This window comes from Grampus griseus, assembly GCF_964374135.1.
Source record: "Grampus griseus genome assembly, chromosome: 20".
Taxonomy (NCBI): Eukaryota; Metazoa; Chordata; class Mammalia; order Artiodactyla; family Delphinidae; genus Grampus; species Grampus griseus.
In genome coordinates, this window is record NC_139014.1 from 24,353,873 (window position 1) to 24,378,593 (window position 24,721).

General features: G+C 50.2%; 3 protein-coding genes across 4 annotated transcripts; 1 reads left to right on the forward strand and 2 right to left on the reverse strand.

The window, feature by feature from the left end:
• Window positions 1–1,385: 1,385 nt before the first annotated feature.
• On the reverse strand, window positions 1,386–6,309 carry MRPL27 (mitochondrial ribosomal protein L27; the record flags this gene model as incomplete). Of its 2 annotated transcripts, none has more annotated exons than XM_082679923.1 (4): window positions 1,386–1,810; window positions 3,561–3,628; window positions 4,032–4,163; window positions 6,243–6,309. In XM_082679923.1, 4 exons carry the CDS (start codon window positions 6,280–6,282, stop codon window positions 1,604–1,606), a joined length of 447 nt encoding a protein of 148 aa, XP_082536049.1. In that variant the 3' UTR covers window positions 1,386–1,603. The 2 variants fall into 2 exon arrangements, with proteins under 2 accessions (XP_082536049.1, XP_082536048.1); XM_082679922.1 differs by having other exon boundaries at window positions 6,165–6,282.
• A 52-nt stretch (window positions 6,310–6,361) lies between these two features.
• Window positions 6,362–12,414, forward strand: EME1 (essential meiotic structure-specific endonuclease 1). The gene is made up of 9 exons (XM_082679054.1): window positions 6,362–6,386; window positions 7,449–8,260; window positions 8,344–8,471; window positions 9,895–9,984; window positions 10,076–10,197; window positions 10,401–10,527; window positions 10,765–10,880; window positions 11,664–11,853; window positions 12,100–12,414. Exons 2-9 carry the CDS (start codon window positions 7,474–7,476, stop codon window positions 12,274–12,276), a joined length of 1,737 nt encoding a protein of 578 aa, XP_082535180.1. The 5' UTR covers window positions 6,362–6,386; window positions 7,449–7,473; the 3' UTR covers window positions 12,277–12,414.
• Window positions 12,415–12,565: 151 nt separating this feature from the next.
• On the reverse strand, window positions 12,566–24,573 carry LRRC59 (leucine rich repeat containing 59). Its single transcript, XM_082679055.1, has 7 exons — window positions 24,269–24,573; window positions 22,177–22,236; window positions 21,697–21,855; window positions 21,361–21,465; window positions 18,223–18,295; window positions 15,976–16,149; window positions 12,566–14,538 (listed from the first exon to the last, which is right to left on the reverse strand). The coding sequence occupies exons 1-7, from the start codon at window positions 24,371–24,373 to the stop codon at window positions 14,291–14,293; spliced, it is 924 nt and encodes a 307-aa protein (XP_082535181.1). The 5' UTR covers window positions 24,374–24,573; the 3' UTR covers window positions 12,566–14,290.
• Between the last annotated feature and the right edge of the window lie 148 nt (window positions 24,574–24,721).

Here is a 24,721-nt window from a genome sequence, read left to right on the forward strand (position 1 = left end):
GTTTTTTTCCTTATTACTTTTTTTACTGTATGTAAATGCCTAATCAGAGCCTCTGGGACAAGGAAAGGACCACAGATGGCGAGCCCCAGGATTCGGCTAGAGGCCTCACTTCACCTCTTTGGGTAGAAGAAAGGATGGCAGACCCCAGTCCAGGGAAGCGATTTAGGCTGGGCAGAAGAGCTTCCATGGGGGTGAATGGGTAATGTCTTTGCTCTACCTCCCCCAGCTGCCATCCAGCTATGAGGAGGCCCTAAGGTCACTGCCTGCACTACCACCCAACCATGGCTCTGCTCACCCACCCCAGGAAGCAGCCACCTGCCTTCAGGGAAACACTATAGGAGGGAACACGCTCTTCCATCTTGCCCCTTCCCACTTCTCCAGGGGACTGGCGGGGACTGGCAGGGACAGCGCTGAGCCTATGGAGACGCTTCCAACAATCTCCCCGAGCTGGGCCTTGGTACAAGACCCTACGGGAAGGAAGCTAAAGTGAACCTCAACAAACCCTGGGCCACTTTGCAGGAGGTGGGAAATCTGGGGTCACGCCCTGAGAATCAAGGTGACAAATTCAAGGCAGACCTCCAGAATTAGACTTCTCTGCCCTCAACCCCTGGAGCTCCTGCCTTCAGGACAAAGAAGAGTGCTTGGGAGGAAGGCACTATCTCTGCAAGCCCTCTCTGGGGCTGCAGCCAGCATCGCCTGCCTCCAACAGCCAGGACGTCTGTCCACCCCTGCTGAGACTTCCTTCCTCGCCCTTGCACTCGAAGCCAAGCTTCTAAAGGTCTTGGGTTGACAATGAAGGCCTGCCCCCAGCCCACTCTAGGCCCAGACTGAGTACTCCTAAAGCCAGATTCTTTGCTGCAGTTTACAGTTTGAGATAAACTAAGAATCAGGAAAGAATGAGAGCTAGGTGTCCCTCTGGGTAACAGGAAGAAGCCCATCTGTCACCCATTCTGCCTCATCACTGGAAGGACCCTGGTATTCCAGGCCAGATGGGGCCTCTCCGCTCTGGACCCACAGAGGCAGGAAGGGCTCTGCCATGTGGCCATTTCTGGGGCTGCCGCCCCAGCTCCCTCTGAATGTGGCTCCAGGAGAGGAACATGACCACACTGGCTTCCTCTGTTGGCCCCTTGGTCGCCCCCCGCCCACTCTTCCCCAGCAACTTCTGTGGGATCCAGGAGGGGAAGGCGCAGGAAGACCCTCAAGCACAAGCACTCCTCTTCCTCACCCTTCGGGGGATGGTGCTAAAGGGATCCCCTCCTCAAAATGAAGTCCCCTCTTCTCACTTCCGCACCAACAGGCCTCTTTCCTGCTTTGAGGCCCCCCCTTGTGTGCACTTGAGAACATGGGTAACAGATCAGGAAGCCACTCCATCCAGGTTTGTCCCCAAACAGCAGAGACTCACGACTCCGGCTAACTTTATTTTTGGCCCCAGGTCAGGCCTCCCAAAGGGCTTCCCAGCCAGTCACTTCAGTCTCCTGCAGTCACCACCAAGCAGACTTCTTCCTGGAGAGACCTGTCGTCACTCCAACCCTTGATGACGTCTGGTACCACCCTCTCCTGTCACCTGGGCTCCAGTCTCTGTCCAAAGGCCTCAACCAGGAGGTCAAAGCATAGCTACCAGTTTGAAGGTGCCCTCAGGCTTGGCAGGAACCACGTGGACAAAAGTCTTGTAGAGCACAGCCCCCTCGGGCAGCCTGGTGACCAGATCCACAGCCTCCGAGTTGCTGGGACTGGGCACGTAGACCTCCTTAGTGTAGCGGACTATCCCCTCCTCCAGAGCATACAGGTACTTCTTCTTCCCCAGCCCCACCTGCAACACACAGACCTGGTCAGCTAGACAGTCAGGGGGTCCATCCCAGGGTTCTAGGATAGACTCTTCACAAAGATTCAGGCCCTGGGGCCAAAGGGGAGGATTCAGAAAGCTCCACCTCAGGTTCCCTTTCCCACTGCTTGGTAATTACTCCATCACAAAGGCGGGAAAAGAAAACTCCAACAGCCAATCCTGGTGGTTACTCAGGGCTGATACCTGGACCCATATCTGTGCAGCTGGCCAGAAGCCACGCTGGATAGATGCCCAAACCAGGCCCAGGAAAATGTCTCTAATCACTGCTCCTGGGAGTTTGCTTCACTGAGGCTTAACACAGCACTAGTCTGATATACATTTTCATCTATATGGTGATCTGTAAAGTTTAGGCTCAACGCTATATGGATAATGCATAGACTAATTAAACAAAATGATATCAGCTAATACTTATGTCACGCTTACTGTGTGTAAGCACTGTTCCAAGCCCTATTATATACATTAACTCACTTGATTCTCACCTTGTGAAGTAGGTACTATTGCTAACCCTGATGTTCAGGTGAGAAATATGAGCAAGGAGATGAAATAAACTGTGTATTACATATTTCTTTTCTTTTTTTTAACTATACATGTCATAGCTTTTTTCTTTTAGAACTTGAGATTGCATGTGTGGCAATTTTTACCCAGTATTATTCAATATCTCTCTGACTAAACGAACAGACTGGTTCAAATCCCAGCACTACTACTTACTATTGTGTGATCTGGGCAAGTTAATTTACTTCACTGTATCTCACTTTTTTCATCTGCAAAATGGAGATAAATATTAACTATTTCATAGGGTCATCTTGAGGATTAAATGAGTTAATAATCAGAAAGAGCTTAGAATACTGCCCAGGTCACAACATATTAGTTTTTATTATTGTTGTCATTATTTTATTAAGTCTGAAGAGTTAACACAGCCACATACTGCATGTCTCGAGTTCTAAAAAAAATAAAGCTACTACACATACAATCAATTCACATACAAATTAGCATTTTTGAAATAATTATAGGTTATTATCAGTCTTTCTGTGCCTACTAAAATTGCCAAAAAAGAGGTAAGAAGGCAGAAGGAAATTGATTACAGAGGAAACTAAACTAATATTTTAAATAATGTAAAGAATATAGTACAGATCTGTGTTAAAGAACTTTCCTACCTCAGCAAGTAATACCAACTTGCTGAAACTGAAATCCCTGCCTGGTATGGACCTAATTTCTGGCCCACAAACTGAATTCTATTTTATTAAGTTCAAGTTATCTTTCAGCCATCTAATAATAACTTTAATCAAAGGAGAAATTCTTAAAAATAAAAAATGAATAAATTGAAATTAGTTTCCCAAGATTAAAAAAATATCTTAAATCACTAGAAATATCCTCTTCCAAGAACTGGGGGTTAGAAAGGAGACCCCAGAGAACCAAGCTAATGCTATTACCAAAGCGAAAAAGTGATTTGGGAGTCAAGCAGACCTGGTTCAAATCCTAGCTCTGTCACTACACAGGCCCCTCTTCTTCTAAGTTCCTGGCATCCTACCTGTAAAACAGAGATGACACCTACCTACCCTAGCGATGGGGTAAGGATGAAACGATAATGCAGGCCCAGGAATCAGCATGACACTTGGCATTTGGTAAGCACCCAATAATTGCAACTGTTACAATTACTATGCTCAGGAGCATGGAGAGGTGAAGAAAAAATGGGGGGCGGGGGGAAAGAGCAACTCACATGGGCACCTGGGTGCCAGCGGAAGTGGCGCTGAGTCGCAAGGATGTTGCCAGCATGAACATAGTGACCTAGAAGAGAAGTCCACATGTGTGCTACCTTTGGGCCCCCACGATGAGGCAACACAGCGAACTGCTAAGAAACCATGGCAGCCCTCGCCTTCCTGGCCCAAATGCTACATACCAACTTCTAAGCCTGCCCCTGGATAAGACCAACTCCCAGTCTGACACAAGGAGCCCCTGTCTCCCACCCGGCAGCCTCCTCTCCAGTCGCATGGCCAAGGTTCCCACCTATCTGCTCTTCCTCAGCCCCTCCACCCCGCCTCTGTTTCTTTAATTTGGAACTAAATGTTCTGGTGAGCAAAATGGAGAGTACAGGACAGGGCACTTGTGTGCTTTGCCCGCTCTTCAAAGGAACGCCAGGACAGCAGGGTAGGGTGCTAAGTGGAAAGTGGAAGCCAGGTCACACCCTTACCCTCCATTTTCTTGATGCCAAAGCGTTTGCCTGGTGACTTTCCACCGAGGTTCTTAGAGCTGCCGCCTGTCTTTTTGGATGCATATCTGACGGCAAGAGCTGTAGCATGAGGGGGGCTCAGCAGGGCGGTAACTGCAGAGAGAACAGAAATGTTGTTCAAACAGAGCGGCTCCCCATCAGACTCTCTCTCTGCCTCAATGGGTCATTTGCTAAGCTGAGAGGTGGCAGGGGGCAGTGTCAGGGGAGGTGAGGAAGATGTGTGAGCAGAACTTGACTTTGTGGGTTTTCGGGGAGTGTCTGAGGTCCTTGGCTTTCCCCCACGACAGGGGATAAGTCATTCTTGTATTGTCCATGGTGTAAGCAAGCACTACATGAGCTGTCTGTGTGTGGCCTAGAGTTGAGGGGAGGGAGTAAAATATTATTGGAAAAAAAATAAACACCATGTGCCCTTGGTCCTGACACATCCAGTCCTATTGAAGAGAAACAAAACCACAGAAACAGGACAGCAAGAGGACACCACAGAGCTGCCTGTTTCTGCCTCACTCACCATTATGCCCTCAAGGCTCAACGCACTGTGGAGGGGCCAGACCACAGAGCCCAGCAACAGGACACCCAGAGAGAGGCTCCTGCTTTGACCTCACCCACCACTTTCTTAGCCATCACCCATCCACTGCACATCAGACACTTGTAAACGAAAAGGGCAGCCTCTGTGAGGGTGACTCCCGCAGGCTCCTGTCCATTTCAGAAGGCTGGGCCCTTTCTCTGTTCGGCAAGTCCATCAAGCACAGGTCCAACCAAGAAGACTGACACCCTGCCCTTGTTAATCTGACCTCTCCAGGCTCATTCCAAAGTGCTCAATGGTATTTATTTTAAAAGGGAAAGTGAACTAAAATTCATAATGACCAGGATGGAAGCCCTGTGCTATATGACAAGCCCAGGAATGGCAGTCCCAGCATTCAGGCCTCCAGATACAGCTATGGTTAATCAAGGTCATGCCAGAGTCTTTACAGAAGGCTTGTGGGTCCCGGAGTCTACAGGTTCAGAGTTCCTAAAACCTAGGTTTCTGAAGTTTTAATGAGAACAGAGACTAGCTGCGGCAAAGGACCAGAGATGAGGACTTACAGAGACAACATGTGAAATGACCAGCACCAGGATCTACCTACCTTTAAACACCTATTCATTTATTCACTCAATTTCAGGAACTGGACTTTGCTTTACCTAACTTACCTCACTCACGAATCTTTGCCCTTCCCCCTATTCCCCATCCTCCTCAAAGTAAATGATGCTACCGCTTACACAGCTGCTCAGGCAGAAATCAAAGAGTCACTGCAGATTCCTTCCCTTTGCTGATCTCACATATCCAGTTCACCAGCAAGCTCTGTGGATCCTATTTCCAAAACGTATTTCAAATCCACCCATTTCCCTCCAAGTTCACTGACACTAACACCCTGACTAAATCATCTCTCCTCAGGGCTACTGTTACTGCTTCCCGTCTGGTTTCCTCATTTCCACTCCTACTCCCTTTAAATTCACATAAGAGCAATAGTTTGCTTCTCAAAATGGAAAATTGGGTCGAGTCATCCTCTTGCCCCTCACTCTCTTACAAAGCCAGGCCTCCGGTCATCCTTTAGGTCTTAACTTACATGTTACCTCCTCAGAGGGCTTCCCTGACCACCCAACCTAAAAAAAAGACACAGACATATTTTTCCCTTTCTGTCACAGTAGTTGCAACAATTCACAACTATTTTATTTACGTGCTTATCTATTAGAAGTAACCGTCCTGCGGGTAGAGACTATGTCTTCATCTTCTCTGCTGAGATCCTCAACACCTACCACAGTGTCTGGCACAAAGCCCTCAATCTGCTGAATGAACAGATTAACTTTTTGCGCGCCTATGTGCCAAAAGCAGTAACCCATTTTTGTAGATAATGGGACCCAAACAAACCGAGACAGGGAAGCGGAGAACCGTCACCCACCCCTAGGGAAGCTGTATTTGCACGCCTGGCAGGGAAAGGTCACGTGCTCCGCGCCCTAGCTGTCACACGACCAGTGACTACCGCCCCTCAAACCTCGTGGGCCCCGCACACTCCCCCCAGTCCCCTCCCGCCCCCAGGGTCATCCGTGGGGAACGACCTCCAAGCCCCCAGATCCCTGCAAGGTCTCCACTCCGCCTCCACCCCTCGCCCGGCGACCGCCACGGCGGCCGTTTACCAGCTGTCCGCGTCCTCTGCGACAGCACAGCTAACGCCATGTTGGCCTTACACTCGCTTCCGGTCTGAGAAATCTGCTTCCGCTACCGGAGATCTATTTCCGGGTCATGCGTGGCGGATGAAAGAGTGACGCGAGAAGTTGCTGGTGAGCGCTGCCGGGCGGGCGAACCGGGTAGGGCTTACTTCCTGAGCTCAGCTCTGCAGAGGCTCGGTGGCCGGGGCGTCCGGCGCTTCTGCCGCGGTGCGTGGGCGAGCCGCCCGCCCTGCTGTCGGCGGGAGAGGCTTGGAGCCCGCGCAGCATGGGCCCGCTTGTCCGACCCCCGCATTTTGCCAGAATCTACCGAGGCCCGTGCGGGGACAGGGCTGAGGTCTCCCTAGTCGTTCAGCTTACTTTACTGAGCGCTTCCTGCGTGCCAGATACTCTACTAAGCTCTGTAGATGCATGCTTTTTCTTTTTTTTTAAACTACTTACAATCTTGTAAAGTAGGTAATGTTATTATCCCTAGTTTACTAAAAAAGAGAGACCCAGAGAGGTTACCTGGCTCATCTCGGGTCACACCTACAGTGTTAGTGAATATCTGTTCAAAGAATGACTCTTGTGCACGACCCAGCAATTGGCAATCCTAGATCTGTCTGCAAGAGAATTGAAAACATCCCCACAAAAACTAGGACATGAATGTTGATGGCAGCATTATTCATTCAAAATGGCCAAAAATGGAGTCAAACAGAATGTCCACCAGATGATGAATGGACAAACAAAATGTGGCATATCTATACGGTGAGGTGTTATTCAATCATAAAAAGCAATGAAGTACTGACACATGCTACAACATAAATGAACCTTGAAAATATTTTGCTAAGAAGGCAGTCACAAAATTCACATACTCAGCTAAAAAAGCGTGACTCTTGGTATCTCCATTTTACATGCAGAGGTCAGCAAAGAGGTTGTGTTGAGTCTTGTTCGTACCTCATTAACATTTTTTAATAGTAACCTCCCCTTTGTTTAAACCTCACCTTGACCTAGAAAGGATTTGAGAAGGTTTCCTGTTAGACTACAGACATAGCTGTTGAGTTCCAGATTGACCGTGTTGGGACCATATCCTCTTTCTCTGCGTATCATTTATTTCCTTAAAGCTTGGCCATAGAACACATCAAGTGGACTGAATTCAGTGCTACAGTCTATGTCTCATCTCTCTTTTCTTTTTAGGGAATTAATCTGATAGCACATATTGATGGCTGTAGAGAAGTCATCACTCTCACTGGATTCCAGTGAGAGTGAGTCTGAGGAGTTGCCAACATTTGCCTTTCTGAAGAAGGAACCGTCTTCAACAAAGAGGAGGCAGCCTCAGAAGGAGGAGAAGATTGTAGTGGTTGACATCTCAGATTCTGAGGCCTCCTGTCCTCCATCACCAAAATTGAGAGATCCACCACCTGTTCCAGAGACAGCTGAAACTGTCACACGAACAGAGCCAGTCAGGGTGCTAAGCAGTGGAAGTGAGGATGAGGAAGAATTTGCTCCCCTGGCTGAGAGACTTACTTGTAAGTTTTTGACCCACAAGCAGCTGAGCCCTGAGGACTCCAGCTCCCCAGTTAAAAGGGTTTTAGATCATCAAAATAATGAAGGAGCATCACGTGACTGGCAAAACCAGCCCTTCACAAAGATCCATGATATTCCTCTCTGTGACACCTCAGAGAGGTGTGTGTCGAGTAACAAGGACCCTGTGGTAGACAGTCCAAGCCATCAGCCGCCAGCCTACCCAACTACCTGCTCTGTCCAGAGCAACAGCGTGACAGTAACTAAAACAAATGCTGAGGTACCCCCACCTCAGAAGAGAACCAAGCATCATCAGAAGGTCCAGAGGAGAGGCTCACAGGGACACCAGCAGCGGGGGCAAGCAGGCCAGAAGGAAAGCACCCAGAGGCAAGAGGAAAGGAAGAAGAAGGCAGCCCTGGTTAACAGGCTGAAAGCTCAGAGGCCAGAGGAATGCTTGAAGCATATCGTTGTGCTGCTGGATCCAGGTCCTGCAGGCATCTTTCTTTACCTGATGCTGGATGAACTGCTTTCTGGGCCCCACTGACAGCCCCTTTCCCATCTGTTGCAGTGCTCTTACAGATGGAAGGTGGGGGCCAGCTCCTCGGAGCCCTCCAGTCCATGGAGTGCTGCTGTGTGATTGAGGCGCCGGCCGTGCCTTGCAGCATCACGTGGAGGAGAAGGGCTGGGTCCACTGAGGTAGGGGTTTTCTGGCTGCTGTCTCTCCTCCATAGAGTTACAGGATAAATACGCTTTTACTCTGAAGGATGTATTATCAGTCAGGGCTCCAGCAGGAAAGCAGGTAGCACACTCAGCTGAGTATAACTTGAGGAGGATTTAGTAAAGGGGCTGTTTCCCAAGGTGTGGGCAGGGTGCAAGGAAACTACAAGGGACAGCGCCGTACCTCAGGACGATAACGGCTTTAACTTGGTTTCTCCACCTCGGGTACGGCTGCCATTTTGGATTGGTTAATTCCCTGTCGTGCTGGGCTGTCCTGTGCCTTGTAGGATGTTTAGCATCTACCTGGTAGCTGCCAACAGTACCTGTCCACTTGTGACAATTGAAAATGTCTCCAGATATTGCCAAACGCCCCTTGGGGGGTGGGGGGGAATCGCCCGTTTCTGTCGCAGTCATCCTAGAAGGAAGAAATTCTTATCCCCACATCACAGGTGGGGAAACTGAGGCCCTGAGAAGTTGAAAGCCTTGTTAAGGATCACAGCTGAGTAGTGGCTGGGGGGGGGTGGGAGGGACTAGAACCCAGAGCTCCTCCCACCTGTGCTTTGCAATATTATGGGTCTTGGCTTTTGCTTATAGGGACCTAATCAGAAAACTCCGCACAAGCCCTGCTCACGGCTACTCTGTAATACTGTACTGCTGTAGGATTGTGGACCGTGACGCGGCCCTGGCTGTGTTTGATTATGCCCTAGTATGGCGACGAAGAGGTGCTCTCACAGACTGAAGTTTCCTTGGTGATTCTTATCTTTGTCACACAAAACCTATGTGTAAGGGCCACTCAGCTTAGCATCTACCCTCAAAGCCCAAGTTACTTATTTGTTCCAAATCCTTTGGAAGAGTTTCCTTCACTCCATTTCCCTATTCAGAATGCAGAGAAATATTGGCAGTTACTTCTCAGTCCGTTTCAACTCACTAATGCTCCTTTCTTACTCACTGCCTCAGAGGTGCCGTGCACTGAGGCTGAACAGTTGAGGACTGGGAAGGACGGGATTATGGGTTACTATTTCTTGCCACCATGACTTCATTCCAGAAGAAAAATGATAATGCAAAGTGGACTAGGCTGGGCTTCCCTGGTGGCGCAGTGGTTGAGAGTCCGCCTGCCGATGAGGGGGACACGGGTTCGTGCCCCTGTCCGGGAAGATCCCACATGCCGCGGAGCGGCTGGGCCCATGAGCCATGGCCGCTGAGCCTGCGCGTCCGGAGCCTGTGCTCCGCAATGGGAGAGGCCCCAACAGTGAGAGGCCCGTGTACCGCAATTAAAAAAAAAAAAAAAGTGGACTAGGCTGATGGGGATGAAGTCATTCACCCAGAAGGCCTGGATCTCTCTCGCAGGTGCTAAGCACCTGCTGACCTGCCTCCCTCTGCCGGGTTCCACGCCCTTTGACAGGATGGAGAGGAGGACTGGGTGGAGGAGCCGATGGTTCTGGTGCTGCTCCTGGCAGAGGCGTTTGTGTCCATGATCTACAACTTCAAGCAGGTGGGCACAGCCAGAGGGGTAGGCGCTGAGGCTGGGGCGGAGGGCTGACTGCAGGGAGCAGGCACGCATGCATTTCTGCCCCTTCACGCAGGGGAGTCTGGGCAGCACCAAGGAAGGGAAGGAAACGCTTCGGAGCTTCGTAACTGACATCACAGCAAGGACAGCTGGGAAAGCTCTGTCACTGGTGATTGTGGATCCGGAGAAATGCTTCAGGTTTGGATTTGTCCTCGAGACTTAGCATTAAAAGGGGCAGCTCTTAGGCCAACGGGGCTGAATTTATTCATCCCAGATCTGGGTCCCTCTGCAAAATAGCATCCCTCCTAGCCCTGTGGGACTCTCTGGTCCGGTCTTCTCACAACTCTTCTGCCCGAGCTCGGCCTGGAGCTGCCGCTCTTTGATTTCCTTCCCTGCTCCAGGGCTCCGAATCCTCCAAGGAGAAGGAAACGGGGGGTGGCAAATGGAGAACAGGCCAAGGAGAAGGAGAAGCAGAGACAACCAGAGGCCAGCACAGCGGCTGTGGTGACCAGGGTGGACATGGAAGAGGTAAGAACTTCTGTTGCCTGAGGCATCGTGGCTGCCCACTCTCATCTAACCCGATTCACCATGATAAAGAGTAAAATGCCTGCTGGACACTACTTTCTACCTCGGCACTGAGTAGGAGAGAAGGGGCCAAACGGGGAGCCAAGGGGCTGGGGTGCAGCTTCCGTGAACGGTGAGAGGAGAACCGTTTCAAACTACCCTCTGCGTACCCTTCCAGTCCATGTGCTTTGGGGTTTCTAGGCATTGGTAGATCTGCAGCTACACACAGAAGCCCAGGCTCGAATCGTGCAGAGCTGGAAGGAGCTGGCCGACTTGGCGTGCGTGTTCACAAAGGCTGTGGCTGAGGCGCCCTTCAAGTGAGTGCCCCCAGGTCCTGGCTCGGTTGCTTGGCCTTGTCTTTTACAGTGGTTCTGGTACCCAAAGATGATGTCCCTTCCCCTGAACTCTGCTGCTAGCCTGTTGTCACTCAAGTTTGAGGCAGAAGGAGTTGACCGAACCCTGGGAATTCTTGGAAAGAGCCCCCAAGCTCAGTCCCTTTAAAATGTTCTCCTGTAGCTTATGTGTAAGTTTGTGTTCTGCAGGTTGGTACTGGGTTATCAGTGGGCCAACTTACCAGAAGTCATTGCAGGTCAGGTCACAATGAAACAAGCCCTTGTAAAACAATTTTTTAGCCTACTTAGCTCAAGGGCTGTTCATAGTCAGAATTTAAAATCAGTGATTCCTCAGAGACAATCCAATCCGAGTCCCTCATTTTATACCTGAGGGAACTGAGGCCTAAAGAGACCGACTTGTCAAAGTTCCTAGCAAATCAGAAGAACCAAAGCCAGACTCCAAATTGCCTGATACCCAGTGCTCTGCGCTAACCTCCATGCACACTGCCTCCCCGATCAAGATACCCCAATCTCAATGCAAGCAAGAGCCTCGTACTTTCCCGGTAACTTCTTTTTTGATGAATAGATGTCATTTTTACGGGAATCGGCAACTAGCACTGCTAGGGGACAGAATGAGCATTCAAATTGGCCAGGTAGAACATCATTCCCACCTCTTCCCATGTCAGTGGAGGGTTTTTAAGTTCCTAGGTAAGGGGACAGGTGCAGCACAGTAACATGCGACTTGCAGCTCAACTGTGCTGTTTGCAGGAAGCTCCGAGATCAAGCTAGTTTCTCCTTCTGCCCGGAGAGTGACTGGGCTGGAGGGGCAAAGGTGGACCGCTCTGGCAGGGGGCTTGCAGTGGTCTGGAGGAGACAGATTCAGCAGCTGAACCGAGTCAGCCTGGAAATGGCCAGTGCCGTTGTGGACGCCTACCCCTCCCCACAGCTCCTGATCCAGGTATGCCGTTCCAGGGGTAACTGCCCAGTGCACTGTGGCCTTAGTGGGCTCCCAGTTTCCATGGACAGCACTGGTGAGGGCCCAGGAATGCCTTGTAAGTCAACAGTGCGGGTCTGAGATCAGAGTCAACACTGACCAGGGAGGGAGGACGGTTCTCATCCCCCAACCCAAGCTTCCCGTCCCTTATTCACAGATGAGGAATGACCGTGGGTGGTATGGTATTAACAGGTCATTTACCACTTTCAGGCTTATAAGCGGTGTTTTTCTGAGCAAGAACGCCAGAATTTGCTTGCAGACATACAGGTGCGCCGTGGGGAAGGTGTGACAGCCACCTCCCGCCGTCTTGGACCAGAGCTCTCCAGGCGTATCTACCTTCAGATGACCGCTTTGCAGCCAGATCTCTCTTTAGACAGTGCAGACTGATGCCAGCCCTCAGGGACAGGGATGAAAAGCTGATTTCCACCCCAGCCCCCCGACCTCAGAGCATGACTACAGTGCAGGGATCAGAAGCATCTCCTGCAGCACAGCCTGGGTCCTGCCCACAACAGGCTTTCCTGGGTGTCGCTGTTTGCGATAGTGTCCCTACCTGTCAGCTTGGGGCAGAGGCTGAGATGCTCACATTTGCCTTCCTCTCCCAGCAAGTCAACTGCCACGTACAAACCACCCCGACCCCTGCCCCAGCCAGCCCTCAAAATACAAAGGAACAAAGACAGACCACTCAGACACGTATTTAATAACTGTAAAAATCCAAAAGAACCTCAGCGTCAAATCTTGAGGTCACAAGTGAACTGCCCTCGGCGGGCTGCTTGACAAAGCTGGACGTGCTCCCGCCTTCCTCCCGTCCACGGAAGCTGCCTCAGGCAGCCAAGGAACGGGGGAGGTCTGATCACTATGCTGACTTCTGTATTCTCTTAATCTCATTTTATGTACTATGTGTTTAGTTTCAATAAAGCATTTGTACCAATGGCTCTGGAGCTTGGAGGAAGACTAAAGGAATGTGTAGTGATTCTGGGTAAGGTGTGGGCCTACGCAGCAGAGCTCTCCCTGAGGGAGAAAAGAACAAGTCTTTTCTTCCACTGTCAGGACGGTCACAAGTGTCAGTCTTATCCATGGGCCACTAGTGCCGAAAAGACGGACCCCACTCTGTCTCTGGACATGACAGGTTCTTGCTCTCCCTGGGGAATCGGGAGTCTTCTGTGAATGAGCACCGTGACGGCCATTTCTGATCCCTTCATCCAACTGTTGTGAAAGGAGGCAAAGGAGGCCACAGAGCAAGAAATGCTGAGTCTGGCAGACAAGAGAATGGACAGTTCTGCCCTTATTCATGCAAGTCGTTAGTGTACCACTTTTAAACTCCATGATGCTACTTATTTCCCTTCATTGTGTAGTTATATCTAGAATCAATTCTAAACCTCAGTCTCTTATGAAGCTTTAGTTTTCAGGTTGCCTATGAGGTATTTAGTCACACCGATTATGTAAGAGAGCTGTCACAGACAATGTGGCTTTGCAAGGGTCCACCTTCTTGTTTATTGGCAATCAGGGAATTAATGCTCTCAAATTGACGCCAGGAGCCTGGACCATCCCCATTTTATAGAAGCCACATAAAGTGCCGCAGGACTCTACAAGAGCTGCCCAGGACCCTCATGGCTATGAGATTTCTATCTGTGGGTCATGAATCTGTTTCCCGTGAAAGATTCTATACTCCAGCCAAGAGACAATTCTGGTGTAAGTTTTGTTCTCTCAGTACACGATAAAGGAGGCAAAATGATGGGAAGAAAGGATACCAGGGTGGGAATCCAGTTCTGCCTCAAACCAGCTAGGAGACCATAGGCAAGTCATGGAAGGCCTCAGTTTCCCTGTCTACAAGTGTTACATTGGACTGGATGGTCTGGAAGTCCTGTCACAGCCTGAGATTTTGTATGACTGTTAAAATATCTGAATGTCTGAGGTCCTTAAAAAATAGGTATGCCCCTCCCCCCCAATTTAGACTAGATTTGCTGAGTATGGTGTTCCCCTAGTCCCCAATAACACACTGCCTCCTGATCTGCCCTGGCTCCCCAGGGAGGAATGAAAGAAAGGGTTTGTGACACACAAAAGTATAAATGTAGTGACAGCTGACCTTTAGTAGAAATGAGCCTTGCCTTTATACAGCTTTGTATAACAACTAAAAAAGGCTATGTTTTGTCCTCTCCCCACCCCAAGCCTATTCTTTTAAGCATGCAGGTAACTGGCCCCACCTCCTATTTCTCCTTATTCCACCAGGGAACCCTGACTAAGGAACAAAGAAGTCTTACAAAGAGGAGGTCTCAAGTACCAAACGGCAGCCATGTGATGATGGCAGGTAGGTCTGACACTAAAAAGAGGTGTGTCCAACAGAACCCAATTCCATAGGAATCCAAGCTCCAAGGCTGGGAGGCAGCAGGTGTGGAGGACAAGCTCACTGCTGAGAATCGGTCTGCAGGACCCACCGGAGGATGTCGTGGCTGCGCAGGCCCCGGAGCGCGCTGTCGTAGATGGTGTTCACGCTGGTGCAGAGGGGCTGCTGCTGCAGCTCCGTCACCCGACAGGCGACCAGCCCACCAGCCACACACAGCAGCAGCAGCAGCAGCAGCAGCCTCAGCACAGCCCAGGAGCGAGTGTGTTTCCGGGGTGCTGGCTTCCGGGGCCGAGAGCCGGACTTAGATTCTGGAGGGACAAAGTCACAGAAGGCAAAAAGTCCAGTCAGTTTAAGGACGCACACTCTGCAGTCGATGCTAGTCTCCGTGCACGTCCACTTACACCCCTCTGCTCTGATGAAAACTCCCCCAGCCCTGAGGAGAACACGTTTTCTAGACCATCTGAGCTCTTAAAAACTTTGCTATGCAGAGACTGAAACATGAACTCTTTCTCCCTTGGATCTCAGGGAGTAGATTCAAAACCGGATCTCATTCTGGATGTTTCACTTAGCACACAGTCCCCAGGGTCCTAAGTTCTCCATAACATGCTGATGACCCGGGCCCCTTAGGACCAAGGGGAGGGGCCCATCAGGAGGCATCAAGCGTGGGTAGAGTGCTGCCCATTCGGGGAAACGGGTTCAAAAGTTATGAATATTGTTAATGTTTTTATTATAAAAAGAAAGCCTGCAAGAAAGTATACCATATTGGTAACAGTGATTAATGCTGGGAACAGGGGATTACAGGTGATTGCCATTTTCTGATATATATAAAGAAATTGTCTGCAGTGAATATAATTATTGAAGAAAAAATGGTTTTGAGATTTTTAGGCAAATTTTTTAAAAACCTGACTGAACACCCACATTCCAAGAACTACATGATCCTGTCATAGGTTTTTCTCACTTAATCCCATCACTAATCTGTAAGGAGGTATGATCCTCATTTACACAAGGCAACAGAAAGGTGGTGAGGTTGGGCGACTTGCTCAAGGCTAGCGGGGGCAAGCAGGGACAGGCCCTGCAGGCCTCCCTCCCCACAGAGCTTCCCTGCTCGGGTTCCTCTCCCTCAGGTGTCCCTTCTGGCCCAGAGGATATACGGTCCTCCCTTATACATCGAGTCACATTGCTACACAAATCCAACGGGACATATTCAGGCAAAACACTAACGTGTTTTATATACGACATGGCTCCACGAATGCAGGCCAAGTGATTCCCCTGGTGTTCACCACACAGAGTGATCGGGTCCAACTGGGAAAGAAAATCACAGGCAGTGCTGGCACCACTGAGACGGCAGCACACACTCAAAAGCTCAGTCCACTTCCTGGATGACGTCAGGGACTTTTAAGAGTAATGTGACCATATGCAATCTTCACCTTTCTGGGTGATTTTAGAATCTAACCCTTACAAAAAGTGCAACTCCCTGTTCTGGAAACGTTCTAAGCTACATCTGACCCAAATACCTGCACATAAGCATGTGACACTGGGGAAACAAACCATTCGGGGCAGTAGGAGGGTCCCCATTCCCCGTAAGTGGACCCTCTGAGTTACTCCCAGGCCTTAGAGTATGCTGTACCTGACGAGGTCTGCAAGCTTGTTCGCTCGCTCGCTCACTCACTCAGCCATGCCTGGAAACCTAAGCCGTGTCCCCACCACACCCCTCCTGGAACCCTGCAACTGAGAGAAAAACCTACTCGGGGCCTGATTTGCTTCCTTCTTAGGCTTCTTCTCCTGCTCCCGCTTGGCTGCTTTGAGGGCGTCATACTCTTTCCTCCGGCGCTCCTTCTCTTCCGCCTTCTCCCGCTTCCGCAGTTCCCGCTCCTGAGCCTCCTTAGCTCGCTGCTTGGCCTCCCACTTCTTCTCGGCCTCTATGAGAAAGTATACCCAAAAGTGGCTTCTCTCCCACAAACCTCCAGTGTGCTTTCTCAAGTGATTATGGATTCAGGCTCCCTTCCCTTATGCTGTGGATCACATAAGATACATTAAAAGGCAACAGCTGTCTTTCTGCTCTCTGGGAAGTAAGCCCTCCCTAAAATACAATAAGCTGCTCTCAGGGTTTGCTCAGTGGATTCTTATTCAGGGATTCCTAGCCACAAGCAGCAGAGATTAGGGTGATGTAACAAGGGTGGGGGGCATAAGAAAGGCATGGGTGACGAGTGTGATGCTCCTTTAGAATCAGGTACTAATTCAGAAGACACAGCCGCTGACAGCCTTGCACAACTCAACTATGAGGAGAGGAAACAAGGGAGGCGTTGATTCTATGGGAGTCCCATCTTCCCAAGCTTCGGAAAGGAATGTGGCATGGGGAGGGCAGGAAGAAAAAGGGAGCGCTCAGGTTCAAGGTTAGAGAAGATGGAAATGTTTTCCTGAAAAAACAAGACTACTGGTTTGTCAGAGGGTACCCTAGACTTCAACTCAGGAGTCTATGTAACATTCCGATTTATTCCACAGCTCAATGTTTACATACAGCACCCACCTTACAAATTACTGGTTTCTAAAAATGCATTCCCAAATTATTTGGAAGACTGAAGCACATTTTTCCAAAGCCAGAATGCCACAAATGGTGGTTAAATGTCCTTTTAGGGCTCCAAAGCCTATTTGAACTATCATGGAGCTCAATAGTACTATTCTTATCACTGTAGCTTTCCACTGCTTTTCCACATACAAACAAGCTCCAAGTTCCAGCTGAGCACCAAGAATGCCAAGAACACACTCTGCCCAGCCTCGAGAGAACATGTGCCATCCAGAGGCGAAAGCAGCAGTTGTCACAGTAAACATGGGCAGCACAGCGGCCATGCGTGTACAGGGAATGGTCACAACTCAGGGGTTCCAATCTCAGGGGCCGCCTGTAATCAGTACTACACGTGTCCCTCTAACCACAGGAGTCCTCCAGCAAGCGGGCTCAGAAGTCAGCCGGCTCGTCAACAGAGCACCTACTGTGTGCCGGGCCTTGTTCCAAGTGCTCGGATACAGCAGTGAAGAAAAGTCAAGCTCTAGTGCCTAAGTCATCTGCTTTCTACAGAAGGAGACAAACAATAAACAAGTGAACAAATGGGAAAAAGACAGTGATATGTGCCATAAAGGAAATAACTGAGGATGTGACAGAGAGTGGCAGGTGGGTTGGCTCTTCTCATTTGAGTGGTTCTGAAAAGGTTAAGGTTAACCTAGGGCAACAGATGAGGACCACATGAAGCCAGCAGGCAGCCAGTAGGCAGCCACGTAAAGACCTGAGGGAAAAGGAAACCAACAAAGCCCTTAAGATGAGACAGTTCTTGGTGTGTTCAAGCAACAACAGAGGATCGTGTGGCTGACGGTAACTGCACTCTCTCCCTGGTGTGTGGAACGAGGCCGGAGAAGCAAGCAGGCCTGGGTCATGGCGGGCCTTGTTGGCCATGTTACTGAGTTTGAATTTCATTCTAAGTTCAGTTGGAAGCCATGAGAGGGTTTTAAGCAAATAGCGGCAGAAGTGATTTGTGTTTTGAAAAGATCTCCCTGGCTGCTGTGTGGAGAAGGCACAAGTATGGAGCCAGGACATGGTGCTAGGAGGTACTGTGGCAGTCCACCGGCTGGAGGCTTGACTGCGGTGGTGGCACTGGAGTTGCCACTGCTGATAGACTAGACATAGTAACAGAGTAACTGAAGAAAGCAATCACGGACATCTTCCCAATTTCAGGCTTGAATAACTAAAGGGATAGTGATTTCCCATTATGGGGGGACACCAGAAGGTGCTGAAGGGGATCTGGTTAGGCATGTTTAATTTGAGATACTTATTAACCCTCCAAGCAGACAGAAAGATAAGCAGTTGACTATGACTGTGGGGCTCAGTGGAGAAGCCAGGACTGGAGAGATGCTGCCATCTACCACCACGCTGTTCCCCACTGCTCTGCACGGCTCCTATCCTGGATCCTAGCTCCTCAAGCATGAGGCGGGTGGCCACCTACCTCGGTCTATTTCCAGCCGCCGCTGCCTCTCTCGCTCCTGATCCACCTGCACAGCCTTCATGTGCTGTAACACCTGCAAAGGGAGAGGAGGGTGCTGAACTACTCAACGCAGTTGTCTTCACTGTGGGGAGTCTCAAAAAAGAGACTGTTCTTTTCAGGAGCCCTGATCACCAGAGGCCCTGGAAGCTGTGCAGAGCTAATGAAGTTAACCTTATCCTGTGTCCTCACTGCACCAACCTTAGCCAGAGAAGAGCCATATAAGCCCAGTTCACTAAAGCGGTCAGGAAAGAAGTCTGTGAAACACAGTGCCAACTGGAATCTAGAGAGTCCTGCCATCTACAATCGCTTCATGTAATTCTCCCCGCAACTTTTGTGTTAAACAGGGACAGCACTTCCTCTAAGACACTTTCCTGACCTCTTTTGGCTGCCTCAGGCTCCCCTCCTCCCACTCGTGGGAGTTTTCTTATCCATCTCAATCCTAGACTGTAAGCTCCCTAAGGGTTAGGGACTACTGTCCTTAGCTCTGCAGGTGAGCACAGCATTTAGCTAGTTATAGCACTCAATACAGGTGTGATGAGCAACTGACCGGATGCCCATTGTAAAAATAAGGAAGAAAACCCAGGCTCTGATGTCACATGGCTAGAAAGTAGCACAGCTGAGCGTGTACGTCTGCTGAGTTCCTAGGCCAGAGCTTGTCCCTCTTACGTATAGTGCACAGAGGCAGGAGAGCTGTAAGAGAAAGGCATTTTATGAGCTCAATGAACACTGTTGCTTGACTGCATTAATAAGAGAAGAAAAGCTCAAGTATTCTAAATGAACACAGCAAATTGTCTTAATTTTCTGTTTCGCTACTGCACTAGACAACCTGCAGGACAGACATGTATTCAAATGTAATTATTTTACTTCATGGAAACTTCAGACATGCCCACATCTATCATAAGAGGGACACAGGAGCAGGTCTGCAAAAGCCACTCCCTCTAAGAGCCTGGCTTAAAGCCACAAGGAACCCTGTCCCGAGTAAGCCAGGACCTGCGCCAGCTGGCACCTCTCCAGGGTCAAGCTTACTAAAAAATGGCCGCTCAACAAGGGGCTGCAGGATCTGGAGGAAGGTCAAGCATGATGTGGAGAGGGGGCCCAAGTTCAGAGTCCCTGTCTCACCCTGAACTCTGAATTCTATATAAGCACCAACCATTCAGTTGGCTTTAGGGGGTAAAAACTGGCTAAATAAAGAACCTGGACGTTTAAGAGCCGCCCCTTTTAGCTTGGCTACAATACGTCAGGAGTTAGTTACCTGACGACACAGCCCAGTCCGAAACGGGAGAGGCTCTTCTAGAGCCCCTGGAGGGTCGCTTTTGTCTACCTATCCCCGTCCACAGCAGGTAGTAGGCACCTGGTGATTACTGCTGAACTAACCAATTATTTTTAAAAGGTGCTTTTCTATGTGCCAAGCTGATTAGTTACTATGCACCCACAGGTCAGAACTGACGAGACCTAAACTAACTCCTGGAGACAAGTGACCTCCTTCTGACTGGCCCACGCCACTCCTGTACGTGCCTAAAGGTGTGCGCAGGAGGGCAGCAGAGCCGGAGCATGGCTTCTCACCACGTCCCCAACGCACCGTGCTCCCCGGAGCTTTGTCTGGAAAATATCTGTGAATACTAAAGACCTTTACACTCAACAAAAGTTATTTTTGTAGGTCAAAAACTGGAATGTCAGCAACTTTGGTTTAATGTAGTATTAGTTGAATGAATAAATGGATCAGTGAAAGGTGCTGCATACTGAGGGCTTCTCGGGTCAGAGATACAGAAGTAGCGCCTGCTTCCCAGGTTCATGAGGGCTATGAGATGAGACATGCAAAGCATGCACAGCAGAGGAAGAGCAGGCAATGGCAGCTACTGTTAGTCTTCAGAAGAGACAACATTCTTAAAGCAGCGAGTTTTCAGAACAGGATTCACTGATCACTTGTACTGTTCCCAGCTGAGGGCAAACTGTGGCCTTGGCTTCTTGGATGCACTGATGCTGTGCTTGGTTTCTTGTAACAGTGGGTGACACAGATGATGAGACTATCTAAGAAGCCCTGAGCTAACGATAAGAAAAGAAAGGCCATTACTCCCGAGATTCACACATTTCGCTTACATTAATCTAGCATTTAAAGTTAACTCTTTTGTGTTCACAACGCCCCCTAAACACAGCCAAGTCAGTCATCTGGTGCTCAGCTGAAGCAGCAGCAATCTGTTCTAAAGCTGGAGGGAAGAAATGACTGTAGTAGAGTTTTTGAGAGAGGCGGACAGTGCTGTTCTTAAGAAACAATGCAAAGCACCTTCAAGGTTATTGGCAGTATTTGCCTTCCAGGCTGCCAGTTAGTTCCCTCCTCCTGTCAGATGACTCAACTGAAGTCAAATGCCAGATGTGCCCAGGATGTGTCTGTTTACAGGTATAAACTTACAAATACTAACAACACCTTTATTATCAAAATTCAATAACTGTGACTCAGAAAAGCTACAGTGCCTAACCCTCTTGCTCCATATAAACAACTGTCAACAGTGCAGTGTTGGATCATGCAAGGTCCTGATTTCTAGGAACAGAAGTACTGCAGTAGAGCAGAAGACAGTATTGTTCTACTGCTTGTAAAGAGAGAAACAAAGGTGCCTTTGCCTGACAGGTTCAGAGTAGACATTTTCAGAGACCTTCGTGCTTTAAAAGACACAGCTATTTGGGGCTTCCCTGGTGGCGCAGTGGTTGAGAGTCCGCCTGCCGATGCAGGGGACACGGGTTCGTGCCCTGGTCTGGGAAGATCCCACATGCCGCGGAGCGGCTGGGCCCGTGAGCCATGGCCGCTGAGCCTGCGCGTCTGGAGCCTGTGCTGCGCAACAAGAGAGGCCACGATAGTGAGAGGCCTGCGCACTGCGATGAAGAGTGGCCCTCGCTTGCCACAACTAGAGAAAGCCCACGCACAGAAACGAAGACCCAACACAGCAAAACTAAATTAATTAATTAATAAACTCGTACCCCCAACATCTTCTTTAAAAAAAAAAAAAAAGACACAGCTATGGGTGCCCTGGGAGGGGAAAACAAGAGGCGACAGAGGCAAGTCCCAGGGGAACGTATGAAGGAGCCGCTGGGGAGCCTCGTGCTTACCTTGTTGGCACACTGCTTACACTGCTTCTCATCCAAGCAATCCCCTGCCACCTTGGCCAGGACAGGATCCAGGGGGTTATCCTTCAGGTCCAGCCACTTCAGACTCTAAACAGATGGGGCAGAGAGCCTGGTAAGCCCGAGTTCACATAAAGAGCCCCTCAAAGTGGAACAAAACGAGCAGAAAGAAATCCCTTCTCTGTTCCGGCTGCAGGGAAAGCCGTCTGAGGCTGTGACAACAAGGTGGTATTCCTCTCGGCCTCTCTCACAGCCACACTCCCTCAGTCCCCGAGGCCTCTGCCACACCTGGCCATGAAACATTGGGTCATGAATTGTTACCTTGAGCTGAGCAAAGCTGACAGGCAGGGTGACCAGCCTGTTGTTGAGGAGGTCCAGGTGCTGGAGGTTGACCAGGCGGCCAAAGTCTGCTGGCAGCTGCCGCAGTTTGTTCTTACTCAGGTCCAGCTTCACCAGGTGTGTGAGGCCACAGAAATCCGACTAGGACCCAAAGAGAGAACACCTTGGCCTTGGGCTCACACACTGTGATGTAACAGTCCAGGAGGCCCCAAGTCAGAGGCACCTATGCGCAAATCCTGACTCTACCTTTTACTAGCTGCTCCAGCTCGAATGAAAATGGAGATGGCAGGCATAGCTCCTGGTGGTGAGCCGTGAGCCGTGTGTGCAGAAGGGCTTAGCCCTTTTTAGTGGTAGCCTGCCTGCAGGCCTATCCTGAAATTATGCCTTATGACACAACTCCCCCAGACAGGAAGGAGAAGCAGCAGGGCTCTAGAAGGAATCATGCTTGCTTGCCAGTCTTACCGGTAGAGCAGTCAGTTTATTGCAGGACAGATCCAGTATGGTGGCCTTTGGGAGGGCAGCCTAGGAAAGGGAATGAGAACAAAATGTCAGATCAACACATGGAACAATTCAGTGACATTTGCTAATGAAGCATTTTCCACAGAAAGTTCCCATGATTAGAAAAGGCCTTTAACATGGACATATATGCACTACCAAATATAAAATAGCTAGCTAGTGGGAAGCAGCTGCATAGCACAGGGAGATCAGCTCGGTGCTTTGTGACCACCTAGAGGGGTGGGATAGGGAGGATGGCAGGGAGATGCAAGAGGGAGGAGATTTGGGGATATATGTATACGTATAGCTGATTCACTTTGTTATAAAGCAGAAACTAACACACCATTGTAAAGCAATTATACTCCAATAAAGATGTTAAAAAAATTTTTTTCAACAAAGGAAAAAAAAAAGGCCTTTAAAAACAAAAAATAGCACTGAAGTATAATGTTCCTGGAGACACGAAAGGAAAAATGAGCCAGTCACCCACGACCTAGAGAAGAATGCACAGTAGGGATGTGGCTGGGGAACATCCAAGGAAAAAAGACCAGATTCTCAGAAATTCTCCACAGCACTTTTAAGATTCTCTCTAGCACTGCTCCTTATTAGGTTTCAGGGCAGGGACTGTGTCTAATATAGCTCTGTGATTTCCATATTCTCCAGTTCAGGGTCTGCCAGGCACTCAATATACCCGTTGGCTGATTCGTACCTGAATGAATGAGTAAGTGAGTGAATGCAGAGTGAAATCAAGGCCCTCACAACCCAGCTCCGTTTTCCCATGGGGTTTGGGATGGAGAGGATCAGCAAAACTGACCCTTCCGTTCTCCCAGGGGCAATGCTGCCCCAACCGGAGGCCTGGAGTGAAAGGTTTCGGACAGCAGTTCTAGGGCCGTGCTGAAACATGGGGCGGGGAAGAAGGCAAATATCAGTTAAGGACACTGGGCCAACGTGGACTTTCCAAATGTCAAAGTCCCAAGCATGAAGTTTGACCACCTAAAGAAGTCTGAGATATCACAGTGGGAAGTACACCGTGGTAATAGTTACATGCATCAACATTTGCTACCTGCCAAGTATTTTACATTACAGTCTTATTTAATCCTCCCAACAACCCTATGCGACGGGAATAATTATCACCATTTTATACATGAGGAAATCTAGGCTTAAAGGATAACTAAGCTTGCCAAGGGCACTCAGCTATTAAGCAATGAAGCTGACATATGAACTGGGAATCCCATTCTAACCTCCATACTACACAGCCAAGGCAGAGAGAAGACTGGGCCAAGTGCCAAACGCAAATATAATTCGTTAAAGGCAGTGAGGAAAGTGCAGGTCATCCAAAGGGAGGCTACTGTGGGGGATGCGGGTGGGGAACCAGGTGGGCAAAGCAGGGATGTACCATCTAACTCCACTTTGGCAACAAACTAGTCTTGTAACGTCCCTGGGGCCTCAGGCTTGTTTCCCCGGTTGGGGGTACGGGAGTAGGCGGGTGGAGGGGTGGGCCACGATGGTGCGGATTCCCACCAGTTTCAGAGTTGGGAAGAGACTTTGCCAACCAAGCAGTGAGATGTCACATTCTTCAAGGAAGCATGCCTCAGGGCTGGGGCAGCCAGCTGGGATTTCTGGCTTCCAAGAAAAGCCAGGTCTGGGCCACACCCAGGTCTAACCGGAGGCCTACTTGCACCAAGTCATTCATTCATCTGTTCATTCATTCTCCGAATACATCCAGCAATCGCGCTCTGAGAGCTCCTACTTTGGGTCGGGCAAGGAGCTGAGCGCTGCGAAAGCCCCTGAAATGGGGCGGGGGGGAGATTCACTCCTGACCCGTAAAAAGCCCATAGCCAGACAAGCAGCTCCTTCCCATCTTCTGGAACTGTGCCAAAGTGACACGTGTACATCCCAGGAAGAAAACTGGGGCCGGACGCGGCCTCCCCCCGGGGAGTTAGTCCCACTCCCCCCACCTCATTTTAAGCCATGGAGACTGAGGCATGCGAAAGAAGGCGACCAACGCAGGGGCCAGCGCCAGTCGCGGGTGGGCGCCTGGGCCTCGCGGGACTGTACTGACCAACTCCTTGACCGGGACCTCATTCAGGTCGCTGAGGCTCAGATCCAGCTCGTGGCCGTCCAGCTTGTCGCGGAGGTTCCCGCCCTTGCTACCGGCCTTGGTCATGGTGACGCCGGCTGAACGAGTCCCGGCTCCGACGGGCAAGAGAAGGGCTAAGAAGCCGCTCGTCGCACCCAACCTACAAAGCCTGCGTCCCCGGCCCCCGCAGGTGCGAGACCGCCGCCGCCCGTCCGCCCGCCAGCCGCCCTCTGAGCCCTGCGCCCCGTTCCCACCAGTGCAGCCACGACGACGACCACTTCCGTGTCCACGTCACCTTCCGCGGCCACTGAGACGGGCTGGGCCAGAGCGGCCTGAGCGTGTGCGGGAGCGCCCTCTGTCGCCCGCCACCGCCGGGAGCGTGAGGTTCCGGCTCCGAGTTCAGTCGCCAGCCGAGCAGCTGTGTTCCCTGGTGCT